Below are 23,745 nucleotides of genomic sequence, written 5' to 3' on the forward strand. Positions count from 1 at the left end.
AGTAAAAATAAAGAAAAACCCTGGAATGAGTAGATGTGTCCAACCTTTTGACTGGTACTGGTACCATCATATGTCTTACCCGGTTGTACAGTACAATAGCATACAAATTGGATGACTTAACTTATCATACATCTTGGAGGATGTATAGTATTATACTTCTTTCTCTGAGACCAGGTTGCTTGTTGCCCAGTAACAACAAAGGAGATCTCCTCTAACAACAAAAAATGGCAACCAAATGTCTTTTTTTCAGGTTTCCTCTAACCCCTCTTATGCAACATGTTGTTTGGGACAAACAATCAAATGCACGGGACTCTCTGCTGCCTCGTGCCAGATGTCATCTATCAAGGTGCCAGAGGGCAGGAGGGGGGAGGGAGGGTTTGGCGCTGGGTAGGGCAACAGCTGGCTCACACTGAGGACACACCTCTCTTTGGTCCATATATACCTGTGCTGATACAGCCTGTAGTTTCAGGGTCACAGCCACACTCAGGGCAGGTCAAAGAGCATCACTGTCTCAGTACTTACTCAGCCACCACCATGGGGAATTGCATCCAGGGATGCAAAGACTTCTTCTCTCGGCAAAAGAACACCAACATCCGTCTTACACTGCCGGTTGTCTGTTTCTTCTGGCAGATTGCCATGATCATCCTCTTCGGAGTCTTCATCCGCTACGACGAGGAGTCGGACACACACTGGGTAGAGACCAAGGCCCATGAAAACATCACCAGCGACATAGAGAATGACTTCTACTTCAGATACCCCAGTAAGTACATTCATTGTCACTGGACTGCCTGGTGCATCGTTTAGGTTGACAATATACAGTAAATGGTTTCATCTTCATTGAGATGATAAAGATTCAGGTTATTAATAAGAAGCATGCTTGCTGTTTGATCAGATGACAACCTTTGATCTGTAGGATGTTTGACAATTTCCCCTGTGAAATCCCCTGGACAACGATCTCAGTCTCAGTTATTTTGAAAGCATCTATTCATTAGTGGACAAATGCAGTGGCAGTCCAAATTTGCCTCTCTAACTTGGGTTAAAACTACGTATCCTCTTTACCAAATGTAGGTCAGTGGTTATTTCCAATTTGTCTGATTCTAGCTTGGTTTATACCAGCTTCTGATGGTGCATCTTTGCTGATACCCAGGCTGAATGAGTGACAAGTAAAGTTTACTTGTGATGTTATGTGGCATCTGTTTCCTCTTGTAATATGATGTTTTTTGATTTGTCAGGGATTATATCCTACCTGTAGCTCTGGCGTGTAAACTGATAGGGTGTGTATCCTAAACGTGCTAATCTGATGATGACATATCCAGTTGAACATGTTGAGTTAACAGCTTTAAAACTTTGACCAAATGGTACAGAACATCAGGACTGATTTTTATCAAAAACGATGCAACTACTGAGCCCCTTGCATTGGATGCAATAACATGTTGCATTAACTATTAGAATTTATTTCACACTTTGAATAATTCTCTTTCTCTCTCATTCTCCTTCTAACCCTCCTCTCTCCAGGCTTCCAGGATGTCCATGTGATGATCTTTGTGGGTTTCGGGTTCCTCATGACTTTCTTGAAGAGGTACAGCTTCGGCGCAGTCGGCTTCAACTTCCTCATTGCCTCCTTCGGCCTGCAGTGGGCTCTGCTCATGCAAGGCTGGTTCCACTCTCTAGATCCCCATACAGGAAAGATCTACATCGGTGTTGAAAGGTATGCAACTGCACTGATATGCATCTATGAGGCTGCAATTTGTTCAGTAATTAGAGTGAGAAATGATGAGGTATGCACACACATAGGAGAGGGGAGGAGGCTTAATCAGTGAGTTGCTACTCATACTGAAAGAACAGCAGAATGGTTCTTTTTTATTTGACCTTTATTTAACTAGGCAGGTCAGTTAAAGAACAAATTATTATTTTCAATGATGGCCTAGGAACAGTGGGTTAACTGCCTTGTTCAGGAGCCGAATGACAGATTTTTATCTTGTCAACTCAGGGATTTGATCTTGCAACATTTCGGTTACTAGTCCAACGCTCTAACCACTAGGCTACCCTGCCTCCCCTACCCTGCCCCTATTGGAGCAATAGACTGTACCATAGACTCTCTTAGGGTTAAGCAAGCTGCCACCATGGGTTAAGCGGTGATGGGTTAAACCAGGTACGGGCAACTGGCGGCCCATGGCCATCATATTAACATTTTTATTAAATAATTGAGGGGGGGACTCAGTCGGGGTCTCAACTTACTATTGAGAGTTAGAATAATAGAATAAACTAAGTACAATTTCAAAATGTGGATGTGCATCAGCAGTCACTCGAATTAGCCCATTTCAGCTACATTTCTTTTTAGATTGGCGAGTTAGTCTAGTGGCCAGCTATCTAAGCATGATCGTATTACCGACCAGTGTGGGGCCTATCGATGCAAATATTTGCCTCCGCCCCATGGCAAAATGTGTAGAATTGCAGCAAACTTGCTTTGGAACAGCAACATTTTCTTTACGTCCCATGCCAAAATGTGCTTTATTGCAGGAAATGAACTTTGAAATGTAAATGTCACAAGGGGGGTCACCCCATCAAAGTTGGGTTCAACTGATGGATGGGTTCTTGTTCTGAGTATCTCAATACCAAGAGGCGTGGAGGTTGTAACCATTTAGGTTGACTTCATCACAAATATCATTATCCTTGAGACTTATTGGTATTCATCTTGTAGGGCAGACTATAGCTGAGAGAAAGACCTGAAGGAGGATTACCTGAAGGAGGATTACTTACTGATCTAGTCATTCAGGTTTTACTACTGTATACATGACTGACTCTCTCACACGACTCTCCAGTAATAATCTGTCTCCACCCCACCCACCTGTGTCTTCTATCTGCAGTCTGATCAATGCTGACTTCTGTGTGGCGGGCTGTCTCATAGCCTACGGGGCAGTGCTGGGCAAAGTCAGCCCGGTCCAGCTGTTGGTTATGACCCTGTTTGGTATCACTCTGTTCGCTGTGGAAGAGTACATCATTCTGAACTTACTTCATGTGAGTCCCATCATGCACTCTCTGGGCGTACAACTATTAAATTAAACACACTGCATTAGCCATGGCTGGATTCATTTAATTCACCCTATAACCCTGATATAGTAACTTATGTATCTAACCTCAATGGCCTGCAGCCACGTAATCACATGGTTTGGTACACCTGGTAACAAATGACTGTTTCTGTCTCCACAGGCTAGGGATGCCGGTGGCTCCATGGTTATTCACACCTTTGGAGGTTATTATGGTCTGTCCATCACCTGGGTCCTTTACCGACCTAATTTACACCAGAGCAAGCGTATGCAGGGCTCTGTGTACCACTCCGATACCTTCGCCATGATTGGTGAGTTAGTTGTCCATTGCATAAACATATGAATGGTTCTGATTTGCTCTGTGTGGGTTTCAAACCCTCTGGTGATGGTGACCTATCTTTAGTTTGTAGAAGTGTTCTGTCATGGCACTGTTCCTGTTCTGAAGAATGTGTGATGATCGGTGTGTTTTAACTGTGTTGTCCCTTCTCTCTCCTCAGGCACACTGTTCCTGTGGATGTTCTGGCCCAGTTTCAACTCGGCCATTACTGACCATGGAGACGGTCAGCACAGGGCAGCCATCAACACCTACCTGTGTCTGGCCTCCACTGTCCTCACCACAGTGGCCATCTCCAGCCTCTCCCAGAAGACTGGCAAGCTCGACATGGTAAGGAACCATCGTTGTGTGTGTGTGTGTGTGTGTGTGTGTGTGTGTGTGTGTGTGTGTGTGTGTGTGTGTGTGTGTGTGTGTGTGTGTGTGTGTGTGTGTGTGTGTGTGTGTGTTTGGACGTACACATTTGTGACATTCTCTGTAACTGTGTATTTGTGACACTAACTGACAACCTCTCAGTCTGCATAATCTTCCTCTGCGCTCATCTTGTTGACTGACAAGTTTTCTAGTGTCATGACTGGTGCTCTCTCTTGCTTAACAGGTGCATATCCAGAATTCCACCCTGGCTGGGGGTGTTGCCTTGGGGACAGCGGCTGAGTTTATGATCTCTCCCTACGGCGCTCTGATCGTGGGCTTCTTCTGCGGCATCATCTCTACCATGGGCTACATCTTCATTTCTGTGAGTCTCACTCCTGGCCACTCACAGCTTGTTTTGTAGGTTCTGTCCAAAGAAAGTCATGACAACTCTTACAACTCTTATTTTCTTCTTATGAATGATGTTGAGCCACACAAAAAAAGGTATAGCACTCTAAATGGCTGCCTAATCTGTATTGGGCAGATTCCTTTGCCATAAACGGTAGTACACTATTTGGGTGTGTTGTTAAACCTTTCCCTGTCTCCTCCCAGCCCTTCTTGGAGAAGACACTGAAGATTCAGGACACGTGTGGAATACACAACCTGCACGCCATGCCTGGGGTGATTGGTGGGATAGTTGGAGCCATCACTGCTGCAGCTGCCAGTGAGTCAGTCTACGGAAAGCAGGGGTGAGTCAGGAGACCCGAGGGCCTAAGGCTACACAGCCAAACCACATGAACCTGAACATGTATCCTTGTTACCAGACAATCAGAACACATTTTCCCCCACAACCTCTCATCAACCAATCATATCACACAGTTACTGTATGTCACAGGACGATTAATGTCATTTTACACCAAACAATTTATGTCACAGTCACAGTTTAGGCTGTAATCTGACAGTTAGTTGGAAATATACAGAGTCATTAGAAGACTCAACATAAAGCCTAAATATGGGACACAATCTGATTCTGTACATTGTTGTTTTCTGTCCAGGTTGATCAACACGTTTGACTTCACTGGAGACTTTAAGGACAGAACCGTGTTAACTCAGGGTGGATACCAGGCCGCTGGCATGTGTGTGTCCATCGTCTTTGGGGTTGCAGGCGGAGCTATAGTTGGTGAGTTTGGCCGGCCATGGACATATAAAGGGTGACCTAGATGTGACATGGGTCGTATAGGGGGTGACGTACCTGAAGGAGAGGGACTGAAGTTGACACTATCTCCTCTGTTCACAGGTTCCATCCTGAAGTTACCCATCTGGGGTGATCCTGCTGATGAGAACTGTTTCGATGATGAGGTGTACTGGGAGGTAAGGGAACCAGCCACTCATCACCTGCTGTTCACAATACAACCACTGGGTGGTGCCATTGTCTTTGATTTAGTCTCACGTGACGAACTACAGACCACCTTTGAGAGCTACATTGACTTTTTATGACTAAATGGAGAAAAAAAATATCAACTATAGTAGTCAATAAAACTATTGCATTACACTGACCACACTGAAGACATTTCACACAAGTAGGACAATAAAACCTAAATCATCTATGATTTCTTCACAGCTCCCTGATGAAGAGGAGGAGCATCAGCAGAGCATCCCTCCCATTCTGGAGTACAACAACCACATGATCCACAAGCAGCAAGACCTGTAAGTCCATTCAGCATGCTCTGTTTGACCATATCACAAAAATAGTTTGTGATTTGTTGAAGTTATAATCAAGGATTAGTTTTGAATACAGTACTTGTTTATAGATAATCCAATCTTTCCTCAAACCATTATGTTCTCTGTTGATTGTAATGACTAATCATTCCACAGGATAGAGCAGTGTAGGGAAAGATGTGTGTTTCACTTTCTGTGATGTTTTGCTCCTAACAGATCCGAGTCCAACTTCTCTGTGGAACACTGTGAAAGCTAAATACAGAGGTGTGAGGACACCACCACCCAAACACGTGCTGCTGGATCATGGAATTACCACGGAAATCCAACAGACAACCGCACTCCCCCTAAATGAAGACACCTATACAAGGCACATTAAAACATGCTTTCTTGCATCTTATGTTAAGGTCATTACCTACATTTGAAGCCATTAGATACTGTAGGTGCCTCCACCCCTCCCCCCACCACCCACCACCCACACCATTAGATCACATACACTTCCTGGATGGTTCTGCACTGGCACGGAACACTGTGTCCTGAATTCTGGTAAAATGCTGATCTATTGAAAGGACCTCAAAGTACTGCACTTAATCCACATGATGTATGTCTAACTATAACCTACCACACAAAATGGCCAATAGAGCTTTTCCTGAGCATTGGTATACTGTGTAATATATATATATATATACACATACATACATACATATATACATATAAAACAATCACACACTGTGAAATCTTTGATGACAACCACTGAATTGAATGAGGATGAGGAAAGGATTTTTCATGAAATTACTTTGACCAATCGTCATTCTGTGGCCTTGTATGTTGTACATTTTCTTCCCATTTTCTTTTCAGAGAAAATTGTATTTTAATATAGCTGGTGCATATGTAAAGAGGACAGTAGTTTACTTTTAGTTCAAAGTGAATATTTTGTCTCGAGTGCTCTGAAAACACCAAAATGGTTTTGCTCTATTTTCACAATGCAGGAGTACCCTTTGAGTCCCCAATATGATCGTTTTCTTTGTTTGGGATAAAGATTTAAAGTATTTAACCAAAGAGTTAGTGTTGAGGTGTAGAAGTACATTTAAACTTTACTTGAATGTTTTTGGTGACATGATGTATTTAAACAGCTTTTAAAGCTATGTACATGCAAACACATTTTCATCACTATCTCTAATGATTGAATGTATCCCCTGCCTCCTGAGATGCTTTCTATGTCTTCCACCTCTTAATTATGTTTTTACTGTACTGTTAAAATCATGTTTATTTAAATGTTGCTACTCATATAACTTAATAAATAAAATGTGATGTTAGATATACTGTTTGCCTCTTCTCCTTGAGAGCTCCACAGTCATGCAAGATGAATGTTAGTATGTGTATATCTGATGTCATGCTCAGTGTGAATGAGAAGATACTGTACACAAGATGTACATACAGACCAGCATGATCAACATGTACTGTAACAGGTGGGGCCTTTTGAACGTCCACCACTATGGTGAGGTAATGAAGGGCTAAAATCAATGACCTGCTATCCTTTTAAAAGGCAACTGCAGTCAGCAATTTCGGAGAGGGGAAACGCTTTTCACTGCACACAAAATTACTTTTTTTGCAGCAGATTAGGAAAATTAACGTAGCACGTTAGGAGACTGAGGATAAGGTTAAGAAAAAGGATTTGGGTCAGAGCTAGCAAAAACTAACCTGCTACGAAAATCCCTTTCTATGGAAGTGCCGTGACTACTGCTATGGGGCCTACACCATGTGACCATGTCTTTTTGAGGATGATGAATTGTTTGATGATTGTTTGAAAGTCATGGTAAGTCTTCTATTTCAATTCAGTAATATTATTGAAATTGTTTTGAATATATGAATCCTGTAAATATTGACTGTAGGTGTAACACGATGCTTTGGGACAGACTACCGCTAAGGAGAGTTTGAAAGGAGTTTTATGTAAGGTGCCTCTGAAATTGATCTAATGTCTGTATATTTACGAGTTTAAATGTGACTAACTGGCATTTTCATGTATTTTCTAGAGGCTTAATACAGCAGCTGTATTTTAATTTTGATAAAACAGTTTTTTAGTCTAAAGCCACTAAACCCAAAAGTTTAGCTATTTCATTTTATTGAGTACATTCTTGGTTAGAGTTTAGGTAGGCCTATGTCTGCCTGTTTTTTGGGTGCTCCAACTTGTTTCACAGGAATTGGTTATTTTTGGGATGTTTTTCTTGGGCTATCACTATATTCTTGGTTAGGCTAGTGCTTCAGTGGTAACTTAAAGGTGTGTTTGAAAAGTGTGTTGCACTCAAGTGTTTTCCTCATTGAAGTGCTGTAAATCACTATTTTCGAGTCCAATTACTCTGAGCATACCTACCAGGAATCAGCTTTGGACCTTTATTGTGTGATGCTATTGCCCCTACAGTTATCATAGAGCTTTTGCAATGTATGTAGGGTGCTCTGTCCTGTCTACGCTAAGTGAGATCTTAGACCAGCACCTTTGACCTCACCCTGTGTTCAAATCTGAGCTAGTAAAAAAAAAGAACTTGCTCCAGTGCTTTGAGCCACAGCCAATCAGAGGTACGTAGCAGGGTTCTCTGTCCTGACTCACGAGGCACACCCCGATGTCATTGTGACCTAGCCCGGCCACTTCCTCCGGTCAAAGTTGGGAGTTGGAGGGCTTAGAGAGATCAATCCAGGGGCCCAAGGGGCTGTATTACATAACCAGAGACACTTGTTTAGCCTTATACGGCAACATGTTAGAGGTTCAAGGTTAGATCAATCTCTGTCACACTCTGTGAAGTGAAGAGCACCCCTCTGACTAACTGTCAGGGGCCTGGTGTTGGCCCTACCATCTGTTGCTCTCAGCCAAGTCCCTCCCCTCATCTCTCGCCCTGTGTTTTCTGTGAACAGGTATTATTTTAATGTATTATTGTGTATTTTAATGTGTATATGGATGTGTAGTTTAATGCGTATATTGTATTTTGATGTGTATTGTTGTGCTGAACAGGGCACATCTGGTAAAGAGACCTTGGTCTCAGCATTGACTCCCTGTCAAAATAAAAGTTAAATATGCCACTGATGTGGAATATGTCCTGTGTCTTCTGTCTGAGACTCTCTATGGTATGTTCATTACAGGTCTGACAGACATGATTATCACCATCATTGTACCAAGTACCCCTGAATAACTCTTACTTTCACTCTCACATACTCATACGCATTTCTACTTCAAGAGTATCTGCATCAGGTCAAAGAGGGGTGTTATTAGTAGGACCATAAACACAGACAGAAAGCAAACCATGTCATTGCTCGCTGAGCATATGTGTGGGTGTGGTGGGTTAAGGAGAGGGGTGAGCTGGCCTGATAGAGGTCTGTGGCCTGTCCATTTTGGTCGTACCAGACTGGTCACCCTCAAGGCCAACCTTTCCAATCCCAGGATTCTCATGGTAATGAGGCCTAACAGAGATCCCGGTCACTGGACAGACCAGTCAATAGGGTCATTTCCTGATCCATCACCATGGCGTTTAATGAACTCTAAACACTCAGTGTGGCCACTAGCTTTGTGCCTGCCTGACAAACTAGCTGGTTTTATGAGTGAAGAGGACACAATAAATTATGATTTATATATTTAAGCTTAATTATGAGGTTACTTATCTTAACTATCAGTTTGAACACAATAGTTTGCTGAATATTTTACAAGGGACCCTTTATTCACAATGGAAATGATCTTGTACAGGAATGAGTGGCAAAATATACTGTATATATCTGCATTTGGAAAGAATTGGACAGCTTCCTCATAATGAATCTACTCTGGAGTAAGTTCAGTGAGCGCATGTCCCTAGGTTTGGCCCCTGAGTCCTGAAGTGACTTTATGAGGAATTCCTCACTTCTAATCCTGATGGGAGGAAAGTCAACCAGGGGAACCCTGACACTAAGGCAGTGTGCAGCAACTCCAGCCCAGGTTTAGGGGATTACATGGGATAAATTAGATGGACAGCAGGGGAGAGCAGGGAGGGTGGAGCAGCAATTTCCCTGATTCACATAGCTTTCCCATGAGGAGGAGGGAGGGGGGATTGGAGCTTCAAACTGAGGGAGAGAGAACGCTAGACAGAAGAGCTAAAGAATGAGAATAAGGGGGAGAAAGTGAGAGGGAAATGGCTTCAAATATCTTCTTCTGGCTAATCAAACAAGGCTGTGGGAGTTTGAGGGGCCGACAGAGGGGGATGGAGGCGGGATGCAAAAGGCAGAAGGAGGAGGAGGCAGTGGGACTGTAACAGAGATGTCCCTGTTAATCCTGTGTTTGAAGAGTGCAGGAGGACAGGCAGGTGGGCAGACCCTCCTATAGTCCCGGGGTGCTGGAGGAGAGTGGAGGGAGCTCCTCTCCTGGATAACATGACCCTGGGAGTGTGTGTGAAACCACTCTACCCACCATTGTCCCCCCTGGGGCCAGCCCCATGTGAAAGGCTGCAGAAAGCCTGTAATCAGATTAAAGGTTGCTAGGAAGAGGGGGGCCAGATTTTCGGGGAACGTGAAGGGGGGGTGGTCGCTCTCTAATCAATACCTGCCATTGAAGTGCAGGAGAGGGGCTAAATAACGCAGCAGGTGGGTGTGGGGTACTGGGCCGCGGGGACAAATTGGCCTGTTGTTGGAGGGGGGATAACGGCTGGGCCAGGAGGAGTGGCACAATCAGTAAGCTTGGAGTGTGGTAGAATGGGTGGGTGGGAAAGGGGGACCGGGAGAACTCAAAAGGTGGCGGCCCTCTCCCCTCCCGCCCTGGTAATTATATCACTTTTGTGAGCTGATTGGAGCAGGCTGCAGGGTCCATCTGGGCTGATAGATCTCTATTCTCAGACTCACACTGGTCTCACCAACCCACCACTCAATGAACTATCAGGGGCTCCTCTGCTCTTAATAGGACTCATCATCATCAGGCTTCCTGAGAGGTCTGTCCCTGTCAGTCAGCCATCACACAACACCCCAGCTCACTAATGACAGACAATAGGCTCCTCTCTGCTTCCCTCCAGGTCCCAGGTGGAGCATTAATGGAGAAAGAACTTCAACTAGTTGCACCATTTCATTTGAACACTGAGGCTGTGGATGGTCTTTTGTGCTTAGGTGCTTGAATGGATGTGATGTGGAAGGAATGAATTAATGTGAAAGCGGTTTCTGGTTGGGAAGGACAACCTCTTGAAACATTCTGGAAAGTGAGAAGCATCAGGGGTGGAATATTACATAAAGGAAACTTCTCATCTCCGTGTTTCCAAACACTGAACTAGGCCTATCGCCATATTTTTTTTATTTAACCTTTATTTAACCAGATAAGTCAATTAAGAACAAATTCTTATTTACAATGACGGCCTGGCAAAATGCAAAATGCCGCCTGTGGGGACTGGGGATAAAAAAAACTATGTAAGACAAAACGGACAACACAGACAGAAGACACTGGCAACAGCACAAATACACCAGCAAACAAACAGTGGATGTGTGTGTGGTGTTTGTTAAGTAAAACAACATGTTTCCTTACGTAAGGAAATGCAAACTAGTGACATCAGGTGACAATTAGAAACAACTACTACCAGATCCTGGCGCTTTAGGTTGGCTTGGAGAGAATTCCAAGACCAGGGGACTGAGTAATGAAAGGACATTTTTCCATGCTCGGTTCTAATTTTCAGGACTGTTAGCATAAAACAACATTGAGATTTGAGATTGTTTTCATTTCGAGCTAGAAGAGAGGGTAGATAAAATGGCAGTTTTCCTAAAATGGCCTTCTAAATAAGAATGTACCAGTGTTTGAGCCTGAGTGTTGCTAGTGATGTCCACAGCACAGTAGAGATCACATGGGTGAGTTAGACGTCACTGATTGGTTACAAAACAAAGGGCCCCACATGAAAAGATAATACAGTTTACTATAGAATACTACAGTACTTATTATAGAATTCTGTAGTAAACTGTAGTATACTGTAGAATATTATACTACGCAATATAGTATACCTAAATCATGTGTATACTTACTATAGAATGTTGGATATACCCACTGGCTCCAGGTCATCTATAAGTCTTTGCTACGTAAAGCTCCACCTTATCTCAGCTCACTGGTCACCATAGCAACACCCACCTGTAGCACGCGCTCCAGCAGGTATATTTCACTGGTCATCCCCAAAGCCAACACCTCCTTTGGCCGCCTTTCCTTCCAGTTCTCTGATGCCAATGACTGGAACGAATTACAAAAATCACTGAAGCTGGAGACATATCTCCCTCACCAACTTTAAGCGTCAGCTGTCATAGCAGCTTACCGATCGCTGCAGCTGTACACAGCCCATCTGTAAATAGCCCATCCAACCAACAACATACCTCAACCCCATATTTATTTGAGTTTTTCTGCACACCAGTATTTCTACTTGCACATCCTCATCTGCACACATATCACTCCAGTGTAAATTGCTAAATTGTAATTACTTCGCCACTATTGGGCTATTTATTGCCTTACCTCCTTACTTCATTTGCACACACTGTATTCAAATTTCTCTATTGTGTTATTGACTGTACGTTTGTTTATTCCATGTGTGTTTTTGTCGCACTGCTTTGCTTTATCTTGGCCAGGTCGCAGTTGTAAATGAGAACTTGTTCTCAACTGGACTACCTGGTTAAATAAAGGTGAAAAAAAACTGTAGAATAAATAGTATAATAGTAAATACTACATTATACAACAGACCGCAAAAACACTACATTAAATTATACATTAATGTCTGCAAAAACACTACAGTCTGCAAAAATACAACAGTAATTACTATACTATATACTACAGTATTTAAGTATTTGCACATACCCTGCCCATTCCCCTCCCCATATCCCAATTTGTGCCACCCATAAGTGAGAAAACTACATGCCAAGTATAGACCATATTTTCTGTTCCCTACAGGTTATCCTCTACATGATTGGTGTCCTGACCTCGGGATGGTTGAGCTAACGTAGGCTACTGTGATTAGCATGAGGTTGTATGAAACAAACAAAAAATTCCCAGGACATAGACATATCTGATATGGGCAGAAAACCTAAATTCTTGTTAATCTAACTGAACTGTCCAATTTACAGTAGCTATTACAGTGAAAGAATACCATGTTGTTGTTTGAGGAGAGTGCACAATTATGAACTGGCACAGGACGTACCAAACTGGGGAGGCGCACTGGATATCTGGAGCGTGGAGCTGGCACAGGAGGCACCGGATTGGTGACACGCACTTCAGGGAGGGTGCGGGGAGCTGGCACAGGACGTACCAAACTGGGAAGGCGCACTGGAGGCCTGATGCGTGGAGCCGGCACAGAATTCACCAGACTGCTGACAGGCTCTTCAGGTCGAATGTTGAGCAGAACACACCTGCACAACATCCCTCTCCTCTCCTCTCCCAACTTCTCCATCGCCTTCCTGACGGTCTCTGGCTCTTCAGGGCGAGTGCGGGGAACCGGCACAGGACGTACCGGGCTGGGGAGGCGCACTGGAGATCTGGTACGTGGAGCCGGCACAGATGGCACTGGACTGATGACCCGCTCTTCAGCCCGCTTGTGCTGCAGCCTACTCCTTGCTAACCCCTCTCTCCGGGATCCTTCCTCACATTGTTCCATCGACTCCCAGGCGGGCTCTAGCATTCCCCTCGGCCTGACCGACCACCCCTCGTGCCCCCTCCCCCAAAGATCTTGGGGTTTCTGTGGCCGCGGTCCCCGGAATCGGCGCTGTCCACCTATGCTCCTTGGCGACTCCCGCCAAGGAAGGGTCTCGTGTCCTCCCATTATCTCCTCCCAGGTCCAACTCCCTTTGTTCTCCACCACATGCTGCTTGGTCCTTTCTTGGTGGGATATTCTGTCACGGTTGTTGTAAGAGACGGACCAAGGCGCAGCGTTTGTTGAGTTCCACATATTTATTTAAAGTGAAACTTCTTTAACCAAAACAATAAACAAGCAACACAACGTGACTACATGGTGACACAAGCACCAATACAAACAATATCCCACAAACACAGGTGGGAAAAATGGCTACCTAAATATGATCCCCAATTAGAAGCAATGATTACCAGCTGCCTCTAATTGGGAACCAAACAAAACACCAACATAGAAATATTGAACTAGAACACCCCCTAGTCACGCCCCTGACCTACTACACCATAGAGAACCAAGGACTCTCTATGGTCAGGGCGTGACAACTACAGATCATGGAAAATTTGCTCTTTGAGGATTTTGTCCCATAGATTTCCTCAAGGACAAAGCCCCCACTTCTATCACAAAGTTTTAAAAAACTATAGTAAATACTACATTATACTACAGCCCACAAAACACTACGGTAATTACTATAGTATATTACAGTTTTTTTACTACAGTATTTATACTATAGTAAACTGTGAATAGTACAGTATACTACAGTCATGTTCGCAACACTACAGCAAATATTGCAATAAAGTCTTCAAAAACACTACAGTGAATACTATAGTATTCATACCATAGTATACTATAGTCTTTTTTTCATGTGGGGCTGCATGATTTACAGAGTCGAGAGCCTTCAGTGTAGAGCTTGGGGCTTACACATAAATAGGATCACCTTAGTCCAACACAGATTAAAAGTACGATAAATCAACTATTTTCTGGCGACGAAGGAACAACAAGCCTCAAATCGTACAGATTATGTTGAATGATGTTAAAAGCTGTCTGAGCTTTTTTAAATACCAAAGTCAAATGGCTGCCATTTGAATAGAGAACAGTGTCATCCGCATAAAAATGTACATCAGCTATCTCAATATGTCTCCAAATGTCACGCCCTGACCTGAGAGAGCCTTTTTTATGTCTCTATTTAGGTTTGGTCAGGGTGTGATTTGGGTGGGCATTCTATGTCCGTTTTTCTATGCTTTGTATTTCTTTGTTTTGGCCTGGTATGGCTCTCAATCAGGGACAGCTGTACATCGTTGTTGCTGATTGGGAGTCATACTTAGGCAGCCTGTTTTCCTTTGGGGTTTGTGGGTAGTTAATTTCGGTTTAGTGTTTTGCACCTGACAGAACTCTTTGGCTGTTGGTTTCTTGTTTTTTTGGTTCTATCTTTAATAAATTCATGATGAGCACTAATCACGCTGCGCCTTGGTCTACTCTCTTCAACGACGGCCGTTACACCAAATGTTGTTGATCTAGATAATAAACAACAGGGGACCTAAAATTGATCCTTGAGGCATACCTGAGCACAGCTCTATGGTGTCCGACTTAGAACCCAGTGTGTTAAGACAGATGGTTGTATTTGACAGGTAGTTCACAAATCACTCCAGAGCATGAGTAATCCCAATACCCTTCAATCTCTGCACCAAGACAGTATAGTCCACAGTGTCGAATGCCTTTGACAAGTCTATGAATGCAGATACACAATGCAGCTTCTTATCCAGGGCACAGTGAACATCATTCAGAACCTCCAAAGTTGCTGTGACAGTGCTGTGGCCAGACCTGAAACCTGATTGCGTACCACTGAAAATATTGTTTTCCTGGAGGTAGGCTTTAAACTGCTTAATGACTAGGGATTCCAATACCTTTGCCAGAACAGACAATTTAGATATGGGCCAATACTTATTCAGTAGAGTGGGATCACCTCCTTTCTAAAGAGGTAGGACAAATGCTGATTTCCACAACTTGTGGATTTCATTACATTCTAGGGTGAGGTTAAAGTTGTATGTTGAAGGAGGAGCAATGATGTCTGCAGCTAACTGTAGTAGGCGGGGGTCTAGATCAACAGGGCCAGGGGATTTGCTGACATCAATTGCTTTCAGGGCTCTACGTACCTCTGAGTCAGAGAAAGACGAGAAGGAGAACCTGGAGAAGGAGTGCCTTGGAGAGGGAGAGGGAGTGTCAGGTAATATAGTCATATATCACTACTCTTTCCTGACCCACATTCTTTCATGTCAGGTGACATAACTGGATGTGTGTTGATTTTATCTATCAAGTTCTTTCAGGTCACTGAGAAAAGGATACTGCTACCTGAGACTGTTGTAGTCATAGATTGGTTCTTTTCCACTCTGTGAGAGAGGTAGATTCTAGAGACCATGTTTTTTTTGACAGAGGTGGATGCTTATGTCGATGGAGAACTGCCCTACAAAGGCTCCACGTTCCTCTCCCATCACCAATCGTCACCTCCTCACAGATAGCGCACTGTTCTTTGTAAAACATTTGTTTTGCCATCTGACATTAGTCCATCTGTTGGGGTCAAAGGGGGTGTTCTTGGGAGGGGATGAGTCTGTAGAGGAGTCACTGAAGAGGGAGAACCAGAGAAACATCAATTCATAGATGGACTGGGCTTTGATCAGGACACAAAAGCAGCAGAATCAGTGATGGTGTGAAAGGGGTGGCGAGCGGGGCTGGATTAAAAGGATCCAATTAGTTGCTCCACCTGCATCAGGCCACCAATTAGAGTGGGAGTAGGCTGGTGGGGAAACGTCTCATAGTGCCGTCTAATCGAGAGGTGATCATTAGCCTTTTATAAACCAATAGCTTGGTTTGATTGGCAGGTAGAATCAGAGAGCGAATAGGAGATGGAAAGGGTATAATGTGAGTGAAGGTTCTGTGTAGCTGCTACAATGCTCATTGTGGTGCTCATCATGAACCCAACAGTAAGTTGAAATGCATATTATATGTTGTGATTATTGCTGGCAGCATCTCTGGTATCTGAAATCCCTCCCTTGGCGATGCTGCTGGATAATTAACTACTAGTCAGGACTGTAAGTCTCGACCAGGGGTAGGCAACCCTGGTCCTGTTTTTGATTTAACCAACCTGGAAGACCAGGTGTGTTGAATTTAGTCAATCACTGAACTGATCAATTAGCTCAGTTGGTCTGGTGTGGTACCTAGTTGGGACAAAATCCTGCAGTACCTGTCATTCCAGGAACACCCCTGGTCTAGACAGTGTAAACAAAGTTTTGTAGCTAGGTTCACTCGTTAGTTGACATGTTGTCATATCGGGAGGATGACTCACCCGACTATGTTGTATTTTCTTACTGTCACTCAGTTGTTTTATTGCACACCAATGCCCTCGGAGCATTCAGGACTTAAAGGTTCATTGAAAATGCAAGTAGAACATCACAGACATTCCTTTGTTTATTTCGTTTTCTTAGTTGCTAATAAGTTTCTGGAATTGGAGGTGGAGAAATAGCTGGAGGACATTAAGTCAAAGGGTAAAACAGACAGACAATTTTCTTTTAAATATTGTTTGACAGTACACCAATACTTTATCAGTGGCAGACCATTGACTGTAAAATAAAGCTATTCTATTTCTGGTCCTGAGAATAAGTTAAGATGTGATTGTGATTGCAAGATGGTATTCTAAAACCGAGCTGAAAAGAAAGCTTCTGTAAAGCAGTTATTAGAGCAGCCTGGGTGCTCATCCCCACGCCCAGAGCGGTCTCTGAGTGGGGCCCATGTCCTTTCTTGCATCAGGATGCTGCTGGAGGAATAGAGTTACTGATAATGACAGGGTTTAGGCCCTGAATACAGGCCCACTGACCTGCCCCAGCCCTGATAGAGACTAATGGATCGGAATAAACTGCTTGACAGACTTCTGTAAAGGCATAGTGCAGCCGAAAACATTATTTTCCTGTGTTTTATATATATTTACACACTATGAGGTTGGAATTACACTGTGAAATTGTGAAAATTATTATAATGCCCTTTTAGTGTAACAGCTGTTTGAAAAGATCACATGAAATTTCAGCCTGTTTTGATGGGATTGAGTTTTGGCCTGCCAGGCGACGTCACCAGGTGATATAAGTTAATAGACCAATAACAAAGAGACTTTCAAACCTCTCTGCCAATAACAGATAGTTTTCAGGTTAAATATCCCTCCCATTAGGCTCATCCAATTAAGCCCATCACTCAGACCTTTCACAGACAGTTCTAGCAAAATTCTTGCTTGAGAAATTGCTGTCACGTTCGTGTGTATAGACGGACCATGGTGCAGCGTATGTTGAGTTCCACATAATTTATTAGAAAGTGAAACTTAGCAAAATACAAAACAATAAAGAATAAATGAACCGTGACGACAATGCAGTGCTAACAGGCAACTAAACATAAACAATATCCCATAACCCACAGGTGGAAAAAATTCTACTTAAGTATGATCCCCAATTAGAGACAACGATAACCAGCTGCATCTAATTGGGAATCATACAAAACACCAACATAGAAAAAATAAACTAGAACCCCACATAGAAAAAATTAACTAGACTAACCCCCCAGTCATGCCCTGATCTACTCTACCACAGAAAATAAAAGCTTTCTATGGTCAGGACGTGACAATTGCTCTTTGCCCAGAAGCTATTTTTGTTTATTTTTGAGGATTTTAATTGAAAACAATCACAGTAAAGTACTTAATTGCTACCCATAAATGATTTGATGTTGAGATTAAAACAGCTACATTGGACCTTTAATCAATCCCTCTGTTAACAGGCAGGAGAACTTAACTGATCCTCCTTCACTGGCCCGGGAAAAAAAGGATGGCTACCTGACAGAGTGAAGGAAAAGATAAAGAGAGAGAAAGAAAGAGGGAAATACAACAGGCCCCTAAATTTAACCCACCATCAAAAAAAGGAAGCACAAAGAAAGTACTTAGGACAATTACACCTCTCCACAGCTCTTCTGTTCCACCATCTACACCTCTCCACGGCCCTTCTGTTCCACCATCTGGGGGTGTTGTTAGGATGTTTTTTTAAGCCAACACTTTGTGAATGGATTGACTTTTTGGTTTATTTTCCTAAACGCCAGTCACATCGGCGAGCTCTCAAATGAATCTCTCTCCGGTAGCACAAATCTGTCCCTTTAGCATTCGAGCAAGTTGCTCTCGAGTAACTTTTCCCATATTCCTATTCCTTCCTCATTCTACGTTCCCGCTCTTTTCTTTCATATGCAAAGGAGAGCCTGTGCTCCAACCCCCCAGCCCGTCATCATCATTCTGTACCAGTGGCCTGCCGCTCACTGCAGTTGTTTTAGAGTCTCTGTCAGACCTCCACCGCAAAGAACAACCATTAGTCATGATCTTATCCTTCAAGTATCTGCCCCTTTCTTTTCTTCCTCTCCAAGTTTATGCCTCTCTCCATTCTCTGTGTGACAAGTGACGGAGAGAGGGAGGGGTCTCCTCTCCGAACCATCAGATGAACTTCACACTGGGTAAATAAAGAGGCCTTTTCAGTCGGTCACAGAGAAGGCCCTCTCTACTGCAGGGCCCCGTTGCTAAGGTGCAAGGCCTTTTCATTGCTCGGCTCCTGTTGCTAGGGATGGCGCTTCTCTCTCACTTGAGGCTGGTTGCTAGGCAAGGCAGAGAGCTAGAGAGTGCACGCGGCCCGGTCTGGCGGTATTGTTCTGCCTGGCGAGACATCTCTGTCCAACGGGAGCCGTGACTGACGCGTCCCTGCCTGCCTCATGTTGGCCTGATCCCTCTGAGGGACCCTGAGGCTGCTGGGTGACACACACACACACACACACACACACACACACACACACACACACACACACACACACACACACACACACACACACACACACACACACAGTCTTGTGAATGAGTCGGGCTGATTAAAGGCAGGTCTGACTCCTCTCGGCAGCGAAGCACTCCACACATTCCTCCACACCCAGGGGAGGGACACAGTAATTGTCGCTGGCCCTGATGGTCATCCATTCAGGCTCTGGACTCGGCCACAGCCAAGCTATGTTTCGTAACTGCAGTTGAATTTGAGTCATCTTTTTGTAAGTGTGTTTGGTTTTCTATGAAGGACTATCTCAAAAAGAATGTGTGAAAAAACTAAATTGAGGTAAATGGATGGAGTCTTCAATGTTATTTCCAATCCTATTTCCAAAACTATTATCCTGGTTCTTAGAACACACATTGTCCATTACAGTGCTGGTATGCCCTCACGTAGACATTCCCATGCATGTAAATCAAGGAGCTGAGAGTGACATGTCCATGTGTTGTCAGACTGTCCCATGGTGACTGGTGGGGAGATGAAACAGAGAGGCCGAGTGGCTGCCCATTGTGTCCCTGTAGGGATTGGCAGCCCAGAAGTGGTCCCAAGTGGCCGCATTTGCCACACATGCATATTTATGCCCACATGCAGATGTATGCAGATTGAGGGCTGTGGGAGGCTGTAGATGTGTCTGTGTCTGACTCTGCAGTGAGAGAGACAAGGGAGAAAGCAGGGGACTGACCTTGCTGTCACAGGGCTTCAATTGAGGATGGGGGGCTGAATACCCCTCTCTCTAGCCCTGTCTGGGTGAGACCACCCCAGGCATTGCCCCAGCCTAAGCCCCAGCCCCAACCACAGCCCCAGCTACAGAGCACAGCACATCACAGCAGCCACACAGACAGACAGGGTTGGGAATCAGACAGGGGAGGTGAAGGCAACATTGTTCCCCTCACCCAGCCCCCAGAGGCCTTGTCTGGTCGTGGTCTGGGTCTGGAGCCCCTTCCATGGCGCTCACTACAGTATAGGCTAACTACTATGCCCACCGTGAGAGATGGGGCGGGCTGAGAGACCACAGCTACAATAGGAATCTAGACGCTGGGATCAGATGTCACCATAGGCTGCAGGTGCTGCTGTTGTGTGTCCTCCATTGATGATGCATATTTGATTATGATAGTTTGCATGCATGGGAATACAGTGCCTTGCAAAAGTATTCACCCCCTTGGCGTTGTTCCTATTGTGTTTCATTACAACCTGTAATTTAAATGGATTTTAATTTGAATTTCATGTAATGGACATTAACAAAATAGTCCAAATTGGTGAAGTGAAATGTAAAAAATTACTTGTTTCAAAATATAAAAATAAATAAAAATGGAAAAGTGGTGCGTGCATATGTATTCACCCCTTTGCTATGAAGCCCCTAAATAAGATCTGGTGCAACCAATTACCTTCAGAAGTGACATAATTAGTTAAATAAAGTCCACCTGTGTGCAATCTAAAGTGTCACATGATCTGTCACATGATCTTAGTATATATACACCTGTTCTGAAAGACCCCAGAGTCTGCAACACCACTAAGCAAGGGGCACCACCAAGCAAGCGGAACTATGAAGACCAAGGAAGACCGCTATGAAGACCTCTCCAAACAGGTCAGGGACAAAGTTGTGGAGCAGTACAGATCAGGGTTGTGTTATAAAAAATATCTGAAACTTTCAACATCCCACAGAGCACCATTAAAACCATTATTAAAAAATGGAAAGAATATGGCACCACAACAAACCTGCCAAGAGAGGGCCGCCAAAACTAACGAACGATGCAAGGAGGGCATTAATCAGAGAGGCAACAAAGAGACCAAAGATAACCCTGAAGGAGCTGCAAAGCTCCACAGCAGAGATTGGAGTATCTGTCCATAGGACCACTTTAAGCCGTACACTCCACAGAGCTGGGCTTTACGGAAGAGTGGCCAGAAAAAAGCCATTGTTTAAAGAAAATAATAAGCAAACACATTTGGTGTTTGCCAAAAGGCATGTGGGAGACTCCCCAAACATATGGAAGAAGGTACTCTGGTCAGATGGAGCTTTTTGGCCATCAAGGAAAACGCTATGTCTGGGGCAAACCCAACACCTCTCATCACCCCGAGAACACCATCCCCACAGTGAAGCATGGTGGTGGCAGCATCATGCTGTGGGGATGTTTTTCATCGGCAGGGACTGGGAAACTGGTCAGAATTGAAGGAATGATGCATGGCTCTAAATACAGGGAAATACTTGAGGGAAACCTGTTTCAGTCTACCAGAGATTTGAGACTGGTACGGAGGTTCACCTTCCAGGAGGACAATGACCCCAAGCATACAGCTAAAGCAACACTCGGAGTGGTTTAAGGGGCAACATTTAAATGTCTTGGAATGGCCTAGTCCTAGCCCAGACCTCAATCCAATTGAGAATCTGTGGTATGGCTTAAAGATTGCTGTACACCAGCGGAACCCATCCAACTTGAAGGAGCTGGAGCAGTTTTGCCTTTTAGAATGGCCAAAAATCCCAGTGGCTAGATGTGCCAAGCTTATAGAGACATACCCCAAGACACTTGCAGCTGTAATTGCTGCAAAAGGTGGTTCTACAAAGTATTGACTTTGGGGTGGTGAATAGTTATGCATGCTCAAGTTATCCGTTTTTTGTCTTATGTCTTGTTTGTTTCACAAACAATATTTTGCATCTTCAAAGTGGTAGGCATTTTGTGTAAATCAAATGATACAACCCCCCCCCACCCAAAAAAAATCAATTTTAATTCCAGGTTGTAAGGCAACAAAATAGGAAAAATGTCAATGAGGGTGAATACTTTCACAAGCCACTGTAAACTCAGGAATTTTCAGTGCTGGGAAGAACATCCCCCACCCTTTCCTTGATTGCATTTGTATTCTGATTTGAAAAGGGTTAAAGTACAGTACATTTAGGGTGAGAGAAGAGACAAATGGAACGTAAACACAGCTCCTGTTTGGCTGTTGGTCTTGGTGTTAAACGTGGTGAAATGTACAAATCAACACCTCCAAGTTGTCACGTGCTTTTTTCCTCTTGTTTTGTGAAATCCTGAGTTGTTGTTTTGTCCAATTCTGATTGGTTTAGGACCTCCTGTGTGTATTGTCCTTCACTAAGCCCTTCCACTATGGCCTCTAGCAGTGTTGTTTTGAGCTTAGGTGAATGACAGAGCTTCTTCGAAGGTGTCACCATGCTTACTGTCAGACTGTCGATGGAAATGCTGTAAACCAACTGAAATTGTATTAGTATTTTGCATTCCTGTTGTACTTACAGTACCAGTCAAAAGTTTTTACACACCTACTCATTTCAGGGTTTTTCTTAATTTTTTACTATTTTCTACATTGTAGAATAATAGTGAAGACATCAAAACTATGAAATAAAACATATGGAATCATGTAGTAACCAAAAAAGTGTTAAACAAATCTAAATATATTTTAGATTTGAGATTCTTCAAAGTTGCCACCCTTTGCCTTGATGACAGCTTTGCACACTGTTGGCAATCCCTTAACCAGCTTCACCTGGAATGCTTTTTTAATAGCCTTGAAGGAGTTCCCACATATGCTGAGCACTTGTTGGCTGCTTTTCCTTCACTCTGCTGTCCAACTCATCCCAAACCATCTTAATTGGGTTGAGGTTGGGTGATGGTGGAGGCCAGGTCATCTGATGCAGCGCATCAGCGCATCAAACTTTCAACGTTTTAGAAATGTTCCCTATTGACTGACCTTCATGTCTTAAAGTAATGGACTGTCATTTCTCTTTGCTTATTTGATCTCTTCTTGCCATAATATGGACTTGGTCTTTTACAAAATAGGGCTATATTCTGTATACCAACCCTACCTTGTCAAAACACAACTGATTGCCTGAAACGCATTAAGAAGGAAAGAAATTCCACAAATGAACTTAAGAAGGCACAACTGTTAATTGAAATGCATTCCATGTGACTACTTCATGAAGCTGGTTGAGAGAATTCCAAGAGTGTGCAAAGCTGTCAAGGCAAAGGGTGGCTATTTTGAAAGTCTCAAATATAATATTTCTTTAACACTTTTTTTGGTTACCACATGTTCCCATATGTGTTATTTCATAGTTTTGATGTCTTCACTATTGTTCTTCAATGTAGAAAATAGTCAAAATAAAGAAAAACCCTTGAATGAGTAGGTGTGTGCAAACTTTTGACTGGTACTGTATAGGTTTTCAAAGTAGAACGTAGTAGAAACAAACTTCAGGGGAAAACCTGAAAAGTTTGCCCATTGGGAGTCAGGTCCAGCACATTACTTTTATAGTGTGGTGTAAAGGATTTGGAGACAGGTGCAGGAATACACAATAGGGTTTTTTAATACATCCGAAACAAACACGCATACAAAACACTTACCCAAACAAAAGAACAAGGGTAAACCTCGTTGAACGACACGGAACGATACCCATAATACACAATATATAAAGCACGCAGCATAGCAGCTGCACCAACGCATAGGTACTCACACGACCAACGGACATGGGAAAAATAACCGACAAAGACAGACGGAACCGAGGGCATATAATTTATATAACATACTGATCAGGGGAAATGGGAACCAGGTGTGTGTAATCAGACAAGACAGTCTGGGGATGATGATAATGAAACCCGTTCAGTGAAGCCTAGAAAGCTGGTGACGTTGACCTCCGGAACTGGTGAACAGAATAAGCAACAGTACCGGGGGGATCCGTGACAGTACCCCCCTCCCCCCGACGTGACACCGGCCTCGGGGTTGACCACAGAGGCGCGGTGCGGGTTGGTCTGGGCGCCGACGGTGAAAATCCCTGGTCAGTGAAG

At 43.7% G+C, this 23,745-nt stretch overlaps 1 protein-coding gene across 1 annotated transcript; it reads left to right on the forward strand.

Annotated features, from left to right (window-relative positions):
• The first annotated feature begins 445 nt into the window (after window positions 1-445).
• Window positions 446-6,763, forward strand: LOC106587392 (ammonium transporter Rh type C). The gene is made up of 11 exons (XM_014175744.2): window positions 446-760; window positions 1,516-1,708; window positions 2,868-3,018; window positions 3,211-3,358; window positions 3,545-3,711; window positions 3,977-4,114; window positions 4,342-4,478; window positions 4,785-4,909; window positions 5,027-5,100; window positions 5,351-5,436; window positions 5,665-6,763. Exons 1-11 carry the CDS (start codon window positions 535-537, stop codon window positions 5,702-5,704), a joined length of 1,485 nt encoding a protein of 494 aa, XP_014031219.1. The 5' UTR covers window positions 446-534; the 3' UTR covers window positions 5,705-6,763.
• The last annotated feature ends 16,982 nt before the right edge of the window (window positions 6,764-23,745 follow it).

Source organism: Salmo salar, chromosome ssa26 (assembly GCF_905237065.1).
Source record: "Salmo salar chromosome ssa26, Ssal_v3.1, whole genome shotgun sequence".
In the NCBI taxonomy this organism is placed as follows: Eukaryota; Metazoa; Chordata; class Actinopteri; order Salmoniformes; family Salmonidae; genus Salmo; species Salmo salar.